Below are 15,069 nucleotides of genomic sequence, written 5' to 3' on the forward strand. Positions count from 1 at the left end.
AGATTCTTAATAAAGAATATTTCCCCAACTCTCTCTCTCCCCCTTCTTCCCCCTTCCTTCACCCCCTCCCCTCCCACCAAATCCTATGCCAGGAAAGATTGCTTCTGATTTGGAGGTATCAAAGAAGGCTTCTTAGAAGAGGAACACTTAGGCTAAGCCCCAAAGGGCATATTAAAAAAACCATGAAATGAAATTCTGTACTTAATAATAATAATTAGTTTGAATTTACATGGAGGCTTTTGCTTTACAAAGCGTTTTCAATTTCACTATTTCCTTTGATGCTCAAAAGATAGTAATTAATTAATTAATGCTAAGGGGAAACTGAGACACTCCCTCCCCCACTCCCTCACCCCTGTAATTTAATGGTCTAGCTAGGATGGGAACTCGGGTCTTGAAGCTCCCAGACCAATGCTCTTTCCCTGAAACCAAGCTGTCTCCTAATTTTTCCAGGGGATTTCTCCTCAGATTACTCTAAAATTCATTTTCTCCAAGCTTTAGATTAGCCAGAAGAAGAGGTTCAGTGGAGAGGTGGGGGTGGAGCAAGAAGCCCTGGATCTCTGTATCTATTAATATCTCTCTCTCAGCTGACAAAGCCTTGGTTAATTTGCACTCAGTTTCCAGAGGGAATGAGTGGAGTAAAGGGGGGAGGGTTGTGGAAGACTCCTGCTGTGGAGGAGGAGCTCTTTCTTTTTTTGCTCTACTATTACAGGGAAGTGACTAGTGAGCAAAGTGCGCATTCTGTCCAGTTGTCTGTGATGACAGTGTGAGAACAAAGCGAGCTATTTCCAGGGACTGGCCAGGAAGAGAGCTGGAAGTCCCCACCTTCATTTCTGACTGACTTGTTAGGTTAGAAACCTGTGTGAGACTTTTGGGCCTCAGTTTCCACATCAATAAAAGACAAATAACAATTCCTGCCCTGGCCACCTCCTAGGATTGTTGGGAGGATCTTAAGAGATGGAAAGATACCCAGGCTAGAAGTCAGTCTAGTCTAAGCAAATAGCTTCCAAGGGGCTCAGATTTTTTTTGTGTGGAGATAATCAGGATTAAGAGACTTGCTCAGAGTCACATAGCTGAGGTTGTATTTGAACTCGCATTCTCCCAACTTCAGGGTCCATGTTATCTTTATTGCTTCACTTAGCTGTCCCTCAGTCTTTCTGTCCCCATATCCCATGTCTTTTTGTAAACCTTTTAATATTCCCTGTTCAATATGAAGAGAAATATGTCCTAGATATAAAATGCATATGCATGGTCAAAATAAGATATATGGATTAATTTTTCATACAGAAAACTTTTTTTTCAACCCTTTCCCTCTCCATTAATGCCATTTTTAGAGCATATCAGTAAGATAATATAACAATTTACCTTAATTCCCTCTATTTCCCTGCCACCAGCTTGTTGAACCTTCAGTTCCTGTACTAGAGTTCTTTCAGGCCTTCTGAGTTCCTATTTCAGCTGCCATCACTGTAAATAATTGAATGCTGGTTACAGCCTTACTGAGTGACTTTGTATCGCCAATGTTCTGTGTATAGTAAATACTTGGTGAATGTTGTTATCATTCGTACTAAAACTAAAAGGATTCTTATTACAGTGTCTGGCATATAGTAGGTAATTAATAAATGTTTATTGATTCATTCCCAAACAGAACAGAGGATAACAGAACTGCAAAGGGAAGTTAAATGGTATAGTAGAGAGACAGAAAATCTTGATTCTCTTACTAGTTTTGTGATAAAGGCAAATAAGTTAGGCTCTCTCAGACTCAGTTTCCTTATCTGTAAAGTGAGGATAATAATAGCACCTATTTTACCAGGCTGTGACTAGAATTGAATGATATATGATTAATGTAAACAGTTTTATAAATTTTAAGAAAGGGCCCTATACTCTTCAGAACTAGAAGGGGGCTTAGAAGACAAAATGTAAGATAGACAGGGCCTGTTTTTTAAGAGCTTCTGTATCTGGCAATCTATGCCATAACCAACTTAACTTTGTCTCTTCCCCCTCAAATTTCATGAAGCCAGTTTGTTTCATCCTGTGCTCCCAGGAGCACTGAGCTGCAGGTTATTGTTATCCAAGCCAGTGGAGAAACTCACTGTGTCCTTTCCTTTTTTAGATTTGGTTACAAAAATAACAAACTCTTTGGTTCCATCTTTTCAACCCCTCCCCAGCCCCTCTTTTCCCAACCCCCCCACTACTAGCTGTTGCTTCTGTTCTTGAAATGGAGCCAGGACAGCCAAGAAACCATCACGAGATCCCTATTTCAGATAACTTCTTCAAGAAAGGACAGACAGGCTTGGATTGGATTGGATTGGGAGAAAAAGGCCATGGGGGTAGTAAGGAGGGAGGGCAGCATTCATGTGATGAAACAGTGTTTCTGCCAATTCTCTCAGGGCTGGGGAATCCAGAGCCAGAATTGAACAAGAGAAGGAGTGGGAAAGTCATCCAACAACATTTCGATCCCAAGAATGAGGGTCTTTGTGTAGAGGTGGGTGGGAGAGACAGGATGGGATAGTATTGGTGTATTTTAATTTTTTTTAAATAGGAGGTGAGTGGGCAAAGAGAACAAGCATTTATTAAGTATCTACTATATGCCAGGCCCTGTGCTAAGTGCTTTACAAATATCTCATTGAGAGGCAAGTGTTACTATATTATTCCCATTTTATAGTTGAGGAAAAGATCTGAGGGTAGATTTTTCTATCTATTCTATCTATCTGAGGGTAGATTTGAACTCAGAACTTCCTGATTCCAGGCCTAGAGCTAATAAATAATTTTCCTGTATACGTGGGAAATGGATAAGTGATTCTAAATCAACATAAGATCCATGGAATGGATTTAAACATCATTAAATCAAGTTCTCTTCTTTTATATAGAAAAGGGAGGTGACTCCACTAAGATCACACAGATAGAAAAATGACAGTCAAGATTTGAAGTTTCTCGGTCAAGGAATCTCTCCTAAGTTTTAGAATTTTGCCAATAAAAGGAAATCTAGAATCTACCATAACAGTCACAGTAAACTCTTGGGTGCTTGGGACACAAGCAGTCATCCCACATCCTTTTGATTTCTTCAGCAAGAACTCTAGTACCTTGCATATAGTAGGTACCTAGTAAAGTTAGATTGAATTGAATTCTTCTGTGAAATAATCAAGTTCAGTGACCCCAGTCTAGACATGATAAACAAGGATCGTAGCCTGTGGATTAAGATTTGGGCCAGGGTTGGAGACAGCTAGAATCCTTCAAAGTCAACAATTCTCATTAATATAGTGATTTAAATTCAGCAGAGCTTCCCCTCCCAAAAAAACAAACAAAACAAAACAAAATACTCTCTGTGAGATAGTTATTCTCCCCATTTTATAGATGAGGAAACTGAGACTCAGGGAGAAGGAAAGTGATTTACTTTCTATTATTGTCATAATATTTACAGACAACAATTAAGTAGCAGAATAGGGCCAAAACACAAACTTTGGTATTCAATCCAGTACAATTTCCTTGTACCATAGTTGCCTAAGTTGAATTGGGAAGAATTTGCCCTGGGCAAGGGCTAGAAAAAAGGGCCAAATCATGGATCCATTTTGCTGCAGCCCATTGCCTGGGATAGATTTCTAATAGTACTTCAGCTTAATGAGCCTTGGGTATTATAATTAAGATGATTGGGAGAATGTAAAACTACATATCTTTGATAGCTAAGCTGGGCTGGGCAGACTGTCTTTCCTATAAAAGTAGCACTATCATTCCATGTTCTGCTCCTCTCAGTTTTGACTATGTAATTAAAATGAGGGATTGGATCTCATTGGTCAGTCACAACAACAGTAAATAATGATAGTAAAATCCAAGACCACATAGCTAGTAAGTATCTGAAATTATAACACTTTAGCTGCCTTTAATTGTATACAGATTATACAATTTGTATACAAATATATACAATTCAATAACAATTGAAAGATTGTATCTTTTTATTAATTTTTATTGAGGAATATAATAGTTCAATGGATCCAAAACCATATATCCCTTCCCAGTGGTAAAGCCAACTTGAGACATCACATTAAGACCTCAGGATCATAGATTTAAAGCTTATTGTTGAGTTGTTTTTCAATCCTGTCTTACTCTTTGTGACCCCATTTGGAGTGTTCTTGGCAAAGATACTGGAATGCTTTGCCATTTCTTTCTCCGGCTTATTTTACAGATGAGGAAACTCAGGTAAACAGTGTCAGAGGGTAGATTTGAATTCGGAAAGATGAATCTTCCTGACTTCCCAGTACTCTATCCACTAGACCACCTAACTGCCTCATTTAGAACTCAGAGGCTCTCAAGCCCAATTCCCATATTTTACATATGAGAAGTCTATGCCTCAGCCAGAGTCTCAAGCTTAAATTTGAACTCAAAAAAAAAAGAGTCTAGCTCCAGATCTGAAGATGATTTGGGGGAATGTAGAGCGTCAAACAAATAAAAAGATAATGCCATGGTTACAATAATCTGATGCCCCTATGTTCTCATGCTCAGAATACCTTCCACTCTCTCTTCTCACCAGTGCTAATATGTTATTCTTCTGTATTCCATGCAGATAGCAACACTCTCTCTGTGTCACTCATCACACAGTTTCACGTTAGTTAAATTTAGATTGGTATCTCCCCGGTGCAGTTGTAGGGAACCACCTTATTGTATCAGCAGCATATTTATGTGGCATCTCTTGGGGGCTATTTTTTTGGAAAGGGCCCCGCCTTAGAGCAATGCTTCCATCACTGTTTCCTGATACACTGTCTGTGCAGCTTACCTCTCCTATACCGACTTGGTAGAGCTAATGACCAAAGCCCAGTTGCTTACAGAGCAAGTGAGGACAATTGCAAATTATGTTTCACCTTGAAACAATGTGATCTTCTGCTTTGGTGGAATCTATACCTTCTCCTCATTTCTCCTTGTCTTAATCAGGTGACAAATGAAAACCAGCTCTCTGAGGTTTCCTGGAAAGTGGCCAATGGTTTCCCTCGACTGTGCAAACTCCATAGACCCATATTCTGTTGCAGGCTTGGAAAGTAGCCTGGACCACACTGTGACCATCATCCTCAATAGACGTGGATGTTCCAAGGTCACCTACGAGACTCTATATGCTGTAGAAGAGTCAGAAATTAATAAAATAGTCAGATATCTGTGGTGAAGAAGAAAGATCCCTGCATTTGGGATCAGAAGACCTAGGCAAGATGTAGACTAGATGCCTCTGACTTTCACTCCCATCTCCCTCTGAAAATTGGTTTTTAGGTAAGGATCTGAAATGCATTCATCCTGAGATGTCAGTGACAGAGACTAACCTAAATCCTCCTAAGAAGATATGTATTTTATTTATTTTTTTATATTTTTAAAAATAGCATCTTATTTTTCCAACAAAAAATATGCAAAGATAATTTTCAACATTCACCTTTGCAAAAACTTGTGTTCCAAATTTTTCCTCTTTCTCCCTCCATCCTCCCTCCCCAAGACAGCAAGCAATCCAATATAGGTTAAATGTGTGCAATTCTTCTAAACATATTTCTATATTCATTATGCTGTAAAGAAAGAGAAGATATGTATTTTAAAGGAATTCAAGTTTTATAGTCAAAAGATTGAAGTTCTAATAGTGGAATTTTTATTAACTGGCAAAATGACAGGAGAGGTATGTTAGAGTTATCCAGCTTAACTCCTAGGTAGCCTGCCTTTCTTTGGGGTCATGCTGGCCCAGCATTAAGCCTTGATTAAGACTTGAGGTACTCATTTATTAATTAGAAAAATGCCTGGCATTAGAATCTTAGAGCTAAAAGTGATCTTTGGAAGAACACTGAGTCCTAGAAGTGTGAATGACTTGCCTGCTAAAGGTCCTAACTAGTAAGTGATAGAGCTAGAATTAGAATCCAGCTCACCTGAACTCCAAGCCAGGACTTTTTTCACCACTGCCTATTCTCTGCTCATCTCTGCTTTACTGACTTGAGTTGTTCTGGAAATGATCAAAAGAAAATAGTGAAGCTTTCCTGGAAGTGAAGGTATTAATTCCTCTTCTCTCCCCAGTCCCCATCCCCTCAAATTCAGCAAACATTTATTAAGTACCTACTTTGATTTTTTTTCAGTGATTATGTTAATAACTGCCAAGTATCAGGGATGTCAGATAAAAATGCAATGGTCCCTACCCTCAAGGAGCATATAAGAATTTCAGAATCTTTAGAATTTGCATGCATATCAGAGATCATCTCATCCAACCAAATCTTGACTAAAAGTCTTCTCTATTCTAGTGGGCCGGGGTTTGAAGACTTCCTCTGAGGTTTTCTCTTCCATTTTTCAGAGGCAGAGCCCATTCTCCTTCTCAGCAGATGGAAGTATTATTTGACTGTTATATATTGTGGTAATGACCCTCCACTTTAATGAGCTGCTGAGCCCTGTTTTCTTTAGCAACAAATATTAATGATTTCCTGCTGCATGCAGGAGCTACGTGAGCTGCAAAGTTTCGATAGAATCCAGTTCAAGGAACTTATAGCCTAGTAAGAGGAAATAGTGACAGGTACTCAGAAATTATCACCAACAAGTTTATTCTGCATAATTGGGGTTTGACTAGTTTTGTTTTCCTATCTTTTGTAAACATTTCTCAAAACTCTAAATACACTAAGATTCAGGAACTGTCAGGGGAAAAAAATTAGATGGTACCCATATCCTACCATCTATCTGTATCTTCCCTTTTTGTCTCTTTCTTCTTCCTTTCCTCTCTCTCTCCCTTTCTTTTATTCTTCTCCCTCTTTATTCTTCTTTCCTTTCCTTTCTCGTCTCTCTTTTCCCTTTCATTTGTTTCCTTTTCTTTCTTCTCTTTCATAGAGCACTGGGCTCAGTCAAGAAACCCTCAGGTATTTTTATCCTAGCTATGTTGCCAATTGGATTCATGATCGTAAGAAAATCCCTTCCACGGATCTCATTTTTCTCATCTGCAAAGTGAGGGGTTTATGATTTAGATAATCTCTAAGGTTCCTTCCAGTTCTAACATTTTTCAAACCTGTGAAATAGTTATGTAACACCTCCTCGATGTTCTGCAGAGAATCAAGCTATGTTGACAGAGTTATGGTAGCAGAGGAAAGGGAAAGGCCCGTGAACCCCAGCCCAAAAGTGTAAGCATGTTTCTGTAGTATCATCTGTTAATCTCGTAAATCTTTCTTCCCTATTTTAGATCATCAGTGGTGAAACTGAGGCTTTGTTGGCTGCTCTCACTGAAACCCTGGATGATATCCAGGAAGAGGACATGGGCTTGGCTGCCTTTCACACTCTGGAAGATGGGGATGTGCCTACCCCAGACCCCACCTCACCCATTCCCTCACCCAAAGCCAGTCCTGATGCCCTGGATGGGCTGCAGGCCCTTGGATCTGAGGTTGATGAACTTTCTCTGGTAAGAATCCATTTTTTACTTCTATTTAAATGGAATTGCATAAGCTGGCTACATAGATATGATGGGTACAAAAGTATGAACTTTTCCCTCTCTTTCCCTTTCAGGAGCTCTAAAGCTCCTTCAGGCTTACCCCTAGCTCAGGTTTGTTGATTTTGGGGAGAAGTTGGGGAGGATAAAGAATTCAGTTACTATGAGGTTTGAATGATTGTATGTGTGTACATATGACATAATGGAAGAAACCTAGTACTTATTTAGAGAGATGGTATTTCAATACTATCATTTTAATGTCTCTATGTGCTCATGAGCAAATTAAGTTTCTGGGATCTCAATTGTATCATCTCTAAAATGAAGGGGTTAAGACTAAATGATCTCCAAGCTGTCTTCTAGTTTTTTGTCTTATGCTCCTATGATCCCACATCTGAATTCTGGCTCTGTAAGCCTGTGCCTGAAAATCTCTTCTGAAGTCTTCTCTTCCATTTTTCAGAGACATCTCCTTCCCATTCTTCCTCCCAGAAGACTGAAGCATCATTTGACTGCAATACATTGTGGCCATGGTCCCCCAACTTTAATGAGCTGCTGAGCTCTCTCTGTTTCGGTTTCCCAAACCTCATTCCCTATAACCTCTTGCTCAAGAGACTGTTTTATATCACTTTTTATGGACAGTCTCTGGCCTCTGCCCAGCCTGGGGAAAGATGTTAAGCCTTAGCCTGGGAGTCAAACTCATTGCCATTTTCTTTCTAGGAATTATAACAAGAATTGATAACCTCCAAGTGAAAATTCACTTATCTGAGTATTATACAACTTGGATGCTTATCCCATTTCTATTCCTTCTTGACAGTATGACTGTGGGCAAGTCTCTTTCAAATTATGGAAATATGGAAAATATTCCCCATCTGTAAATTGAAAGAGCAGATGTAGGATTGGGGTTATGGCCCAAAGAAAAATGTTTCCCTTATGTACTCAATTTATTATGATTGCAAAAAATTTTTGTTATTAGCTCTGCCTATTTAGTATTTTATTTTCCCTATTTACATATAAAAACAATTTTCAACATTTGTATAAAAATCTTTTAATTCCATATTCTCTCCCTCCCCCAATGACAATGCAAACAATTCAATAAAAGTTATACATATGTAATCATACAAAACATTTCAATAATATTGTTAAAAAAAAAAACCATAAACCTCAAGAAGAATAAAATTATTTTTAAAAGTATGCTTCAATCTGCATTCAGACACTATCAGTTCTTTCTTTGGGTATGGATGCATAGCATTTTTTTTTTTTTTTGGTGCGGTGGTGTGAGACAACTGGGGTTAAGTGACTTGCCCAGGATTACACAGCTAGTATATGTTAAGTATCTGAGGCCAGATTTGAATCTTGACTATATCCTCCTGATTGTATACCCCATACATTGCACAATTTAGCTTCTCCTGAATAGCATTTTTCCTTTAAGTCCTTCAAAGTATCTTAGATCATTGTATTGCTGAGAATTGTTATGCTATTTCCAGCTGAACATCTTACAATATTGGTCTTACTTATGTACACAACTTATTAATGGTCTCTTTCTCCTCAGTCTCCTGGAGATAGCCATAATCCAGTAGCTCTCAGTGTGTGTTCTAGGTACTCTTGGGGGTCTCTGAGACTCTCTGAAGGAGTCTTCAAAGTCAAAACTATTTTCCTAACAAAGCTAAGACATTTTAATTTCTAATATAGTATATCAACATATATGACCCCCTAAACAATAGCTTTTTGAGAAACCCTCAATAATTTTTAAGAGCATAAATGAGTCCTAAGACCAAAAAGCTTGAGAAGCAGTGCTATACTGTAATGCCAAGGGCATGGATTTAGAATTAGAGGACCCAGTTTACATTCTGTTTCTCCTCATTTACTACTTTATTATGACTATTTATTTACCCATTGAGTAAATCACTTTTCCCTAGGCCTGAGTTTCTTCATCTATAAAATAAAGCAAGGGATTGGACCGAGTTTATTTGGAAGGACCTTCCAGCTCTGAACCCATGCCTTACCCCTCTAAAATTTGGGAGTCCTGGTAGTGATAAAGCTCTGAGCTAACAACTTGTGACATCCACTTTTGTGGGATTGTCTACTGCTTTGCCTTTCCAGGCCTCAGTTTCCCTATTTTTAAAATATGGGAGTTGAACTAGAACTTCTAATTTCCCTTCCCTCTCTGACACTCTGTTCCACATCTCTGAGGCTGCTGAGACCCTGATTTCATACAGTGATAAGTTGCTATCTAGAAGAGAGGTACATTGCTTCTTTTGGAACCAAATATCTAGATGACTAGTCAAAGAGAAATTTTTCTACCTTGAAGCTGGAACAAAGGAGGAAACTGTGCCGTTTCCCTGAAGGAAGAAGGGAAGACCTTGCCTTGGGCAAGGTAAGAGCAGCCCCCTGTGGTAGAAATCTATATTTCTCATTTCTGCAGCAGTTCTTGATGCTCACCAACCTGTGGAGCAGAAGCCACAAAGCTTTTTTTTTTTTTTTTTTTTTTTTTTTTTTTTTGGTCTTCCTGAGAAATGTGAAAATGGAGGCCATTTGACTTTCAGACTTGAATTCTGAGTTCTGGCTTTAAACATTCTTGCCTTAATATTGACTCAGTCTTTATGCCTATCAGAGCTTGGGGACGATAGCATAGGGTCTTCCTTATAATAGCAAATTTCATATATTTTATTGTATCTGAAAACCATGTTCTCTGTGAAAGGCTAAAAAATCCTTCCTTATAGCATGTTACTCAGAATCCCAGGAGCCCAGACATAGTCTAATTGCCAACTTTAGTACTTTGGACAAATCCCTTTGTCTTTCTGAAGTTAATTTCTTTTATCTGGAAAATGAGGGGGTTGGGCTAGATGATTTTAAAAGTCTTTTTTGTTTCCAGATTCAGATCCCAACCAAAAAGATTGGAATTCTAGGGAAATAGTCAAACCAAAAAATTTGTTCAAATTTCTTGAGGATTAATTGTTTCCAGGATGAAATACTCGATTTATGTTCAAATCCCAAGTTTACTATTTGCAACCTGTGGCAAATCATTGCATCTCTTTGGGACAAATTTTCTCATCTGTAAAAGGAGGATGGACTTAAGAATGTTTTAACAATATCCATCTCTACATTTATGATCCTTGGAATGCTCACTTTCTTTAAAAATGATGACATCTGGAATTAAAGTCATGCTTTTTTTTGTGTGTGTTTTGCTTCTCCTACCAGTTGCAGAAGCTACTCCTCTCTCCATCCCACACTACTCCAAGCATGGAAACCCAGAAGGAAGGGACTGTTCGGCGGCAAGGAGCATCAAAGTCAAAAAGCCAGAGACCTTACCTCAAGGTATTCCCATGCACAAGTGAAGGCTTTGTGGGAAGCCACAAGATTGTGTCTTCTCTAGGTGTGCTCTTGGTTACCTGCTGGCTCTCATAGTTAACATGGATGCTATCTTTTTTTACTTCCCCATCCAAGATCCGAGAGTTATAGATAGACATATACCTTGTTATATGTAAATACTATATCTCTCCAAGGGCTACCTAGTTTTCCTTCTAAAACTCCCCCAGACTGAGCCCCATAGTAAAATCAGAGTCCTGTAGTCAGTAGTATATCCAGTAGTTCAGGAGGGAGGGAAAGACCATAGGGTCATTCCACAAAGATATTAACACTGTGGCTCTCCTAAGTGGAAGGAGTGGGAGGAGTTTCTGGACAGGGAAACCATGGAGAGAGCAGAGGATCCCAATGAGGGTCCCTTGCTGAGAACTGGTCCCTTTTGGGAAATTATGTGATAATGGGCACATTCTGGACTACCACAAACAGAAGAATAGAAGGATTCCTTGTTTCCCTCTTTCATTCATTTTTCAACAAATATTTTATTGAGAGTCAGGAGCTTTGAGCTCTAATCCCAGATCACTGCTGACTCTGGGTGACTTTGGGTCAAAGTCACCCTGCTCCTGTAAGACTCCTTTTCCTCCTTTGTAAAGTGAATCTGTTCCAATTTGGGGTCCTAGGAAAGGCACCAAGGAGGGCGAATGAATCTCATATCAGTTAAAACAGAAGATGAATGTAGACAGTCCTACAGATGTCAGTACCTTCTGGTATGATATTTAAGTTACCCTCCAACTTCTAACATAATCATCTCATGTAGTACAGTGAAAAAAGAATACTAAATTTGTCAGTGGAGGTTCTAGCTTCTAATTCTGATTTTGCAAGTTGCTATTTGGGCATTGCTTTGAATTCTTTAATCCCTGCTGTCTATCATATGGGCATTCTGAAAATTCCTGGTCTTCCTTAAAGATATGTTACCCTCATATTCTAAAGATCATTGGTACCAGTATTAAAAGATCCAGTTAATGCTGGAGCCATGATGATCATAGTGAAATAGCATATTCTCTTGGTCATTTCTGTATGGATGGATGGTTTGGTAGAATATGCCAGCAATGCATGTCTTGCCTTTGGAGTGAGTAATAGTACAAATGATAGCAATGTTGTCTAGAATCACGTTCTTTTAAAAGATTTATTATTGAAATATTTTTACTTTAATAAAATCTGTTATGATTTCTGTTACATTTTCAAAAAATGCTTTTTTCACTTTTTAAAATAGCATTTTTTTTCCCAATCACATGTAAAGATAATTTTCAACATTCACTCTTAAAAGATTTTTGAGTTCCATATTTTTTCCTCCTTTCCCTCCCTCTATCCTTTCCCTTTTCCCCAAGTCAGCAAACAGTCTGATATAGATCATATATGTACAATCATATTAAACCTATTTCCACTTTGGCTATGTTGCAAAGGAATAACAAGAACAAAAGAGAAAAACTACAAGAAAGAAAAAAAGTGAAAATAGTATGCTTTGATCTGCATTCAGACTCCATGTTCTTTTTCTGGATGTGGATAGCTTTTGAAATTGTCTCTTATCACTGCATTGCTGAGGAGAGCTAAACGTTCATTTTGCCCAACGTTGTTCTTACTGTGTACAATGTTCTCCTGGTTCTGCTCAATTTACTCAGCATCACTTCATGTAAGTCTTTCCAGGCTTTTCTGAAATCAACAGATTTCAACAACCTAGCAAACATTCTTGTAGAAAGAACATATGGCAAAGCCCAGCAAAGAACTCCATGTCATAGCGGAGTAAACTGCCCAAGATAAAACTAAGTTACCACAAAAAAAAATTAGCACTAGAATATATTTTTGAGAGCATCTAATCCAATATCCTCATTTTATAGATGAGGAAACATCGACCAGTGATTTAAAGTTGACTTATTCAAGGTCGCACTACTAGAATGGGAGATCTGAGATTCATACTTAGGTATGCTGATTCTAAATTCTATGTCATATCCCCTAGACACATTATCACATGGACCTCCTTCTCCTTCGCCCTCACAAGGAGTGAAATGTGGGCTTTCTCTCCTTATCACTGCTCTGTCTCTCTTTAGATGGAAAGCCCCCAGGACAAGAAGTCCTCACCTCCCCAGACTCAAAGTCGAAATTACACTGAACTGCACAGACATCTCACCTCCGCTCCTTGCTGTCCTCGTACTGTCCCTCAGGCTCCAGACAGGGAATGGCAGCAGCTGCCTCCCTCCCCACCAGCCCAGAGCCCTCGGCCCACCATCAAGGAAGAAAGTGACTCGGGCGAGGATTGCCTAAGCCCCAGGCTCACTCCGGCCTCATCCCTGGCCTCCCCTGTGCCGTCTGAAGCAGTTCCCGGGGACCAGTTTGGCTGTCCTGAGGACATGCATGCCATGGTGGAGCTGATCCACTACATGCATACCTACTGCCTTCCCCAGAGAAAGATGCCCGTCCAAGCCTTGGCAACCCCCCCTCAGTCCTGCAGCAACCCTCCCAAGAAAGCCAAGGCTGATTGCACGCTACAAAAGACAGCATCCGGCAAGAACGAGGAGGGGAAGGCACCAGAGAACCTGGTGCAGAGGCCAGCAGCTCTCCAGCCTCCCAAAGCTTCCTGGTCCAAATTTTCTATCCTGAGAGAACTGTTGGCTCAAGACCTCCTCTGTGATGTGAGCAAGCCCTATCGGCTGGCCAGGCCAATCTATGCTTCCCTGTCGCCCAGTACCAAGGTCAGTCCAGGGCCCTTGGAGGAAAGCCAAAGACCCCTGTCTGAGAAGGCGTGTGAGGTCCGGATCAAGGCCTCCCCTGGGACCACCGAACCCAGGCCCAGCTTCAGGCCCCTGAAAGTGGAAGTGAAGGAAGAAGTTAATCCGGTACCAGTGACAAAGGAGGAAGAGAAAGAAGGGCAAAGGGAGGCAAGAATGTGTGCACAGAGTCCACCTCTGTCAATCGGGACCAAGGTGGGACGGAAGCCAGAGAGCTCTATTTATGCTGTTCGACGCTCTAAGAGGCTGAACCCTGAACTAGGCCCATGGCTTTCATTTGTAGATGAGGCGCCCCAAGAAGAGAGGGCAGACCCTCTACCCTCCCTGGGCCTGGACCCAGAGGCCTATGATGCGGAAGTGGAAGTGGAGATGGGCAGCCTGGAGGAAGGACAGAGTGTCTGTGACCAGTCCCAGCAGAGAGCGGCCCAGCTCCTTGCCCTGGAGAGTCCCAGTGAGAGTGGCAGTGGTGAGACGGACGAGGACCACAGCTGCCCTCGGTTATGCTCGAGAGGTAGAGAAAGGGGCGTGGAGGGCCGGGTCATCAGGGAGAACAGAGGATGAGTTAGGAAGCAGGGAGACATAAACTTGGTCATCAAGAAGCTCTAGGCTCAGCTTTGCCTCCAGCTCACTGTGTGACTAAGTACTGGTTTCTTTTCTTTAGGCCTCAGGTTCCACACGTGTAAAATAAAGGAGTTATCCTGGATGGTCCGAAGGCCATTCTACATGTGTAAAATAAAGGGGGTTATCCTGGATGGCCTCTGAAGGCCATTCCACACGTGTAAAATAAAGGGTTATCCTGGATGACTCTGAAAACCATTCCACATGTGTAAAATAAAGTGGTTATCCTGGACAACCTCCAGAGGCCATTCCACATAAGTAAAATAAAAGGGTTATCCTGGATGACTTCTGAAGGTCATTTCTGGTGCTGACATTTTGGCTCTCAGTCTATACTAAGGGTCCTTGCAACTCTTGGTTGCAGCTAGAGTCTGGTGTTGTTCAGCTTTTGAGAGATCAAGTTAATTAATCGGAATTTATTAACTACCTCATCATGTGCTGAGTTCCTGGGAAACCCAGAAAGTGCCCTCAAAAGTACATTCTGGGGCAGCTAGTTGGTGCAGTGGGGGAAAGCATCAGCTCTGAAGTCAGGCGGACTGGAGTTCAAATCTGGTCTCAGATACTTAATACTTCCTGGCTATGTGACCCTGGGCAAGTCACTTAACCTCAATTGCCTCAGCAAAAAAAAACAAACAAAATAATTCTACTGGGGGAATCAGATGAGATCAACTTTGTTGTGTCTTGGAGCTGACTTGATGGTTTTTCCTGTGTGTCAATGTGTCTTTCTTCCTTTTCAGAAACTCCCAGGTGTTTCACACTGGCCTTGTCACAGAAGTAAGTTTACAATATCATAATGGATTAATTGAAAAAAATTCACATAGTTGGGGGAAGGGAGATGGGGAGTCTCTAGCACTTGAATTTGCCTCTGATTTCAAGCCCCTTTCCCTCCAAAAGCCTTCAAGGCCCAGCTGGACATCGTATGGCGGAGTGAGATATTTCACAGTATGGCATGACAGAATATGGTGA

At 40.5% G+C, this 15,069-nt stretch overlaps 1 protein-coding gene across 1 annotated transcript in view; it reads left to right on the top strand.

The window, feature by feature from the left end:
* PPARGC1B (PPARG coactivator 1 beta) overlaps positions 1–15,069 on the top strand; it is a 150,514-nt gene that overhangs the window by 117,356 nt on the left and 18,089 nt on the right. Inside the window, exons 3-6 of the mRNA XM_023505499.2 lie at positions 7,166–7,381; positions 10,604–10,720; positions 12,811–13,999; positions 14,841–14,877. Of these exons, the coding sequence (XP_023361267.2) occupies positions 7,166–7,381; positions 10,604–10,720; positions 12,811–13,999; positions 14,841–14,877 (1,559 nt within the window). The remainder of the gene's footprint in view (positions 1–7,165; positions 7,382–10,603; positions 10,721–12,810; positions 14,000–14,840; positions 14,878–15,069) is intronic.

The sequence above is a fragment of the Sarcophilus harrisii genome, chromosome 2 (genome assembly GCF_902635505.1).
Source record: "Sarcophilus harrisii chromosome 2, mSarHar1.11, whole genome shotgun sequence".
Taxonomy (NCBI): domain Eukaryota; kingdom Metazoa; phylum Chordata; class Mammalia; order Dasyuromorphia; family Dasyuridae; genus Sarcophilus; species Sarcophilus harrisii.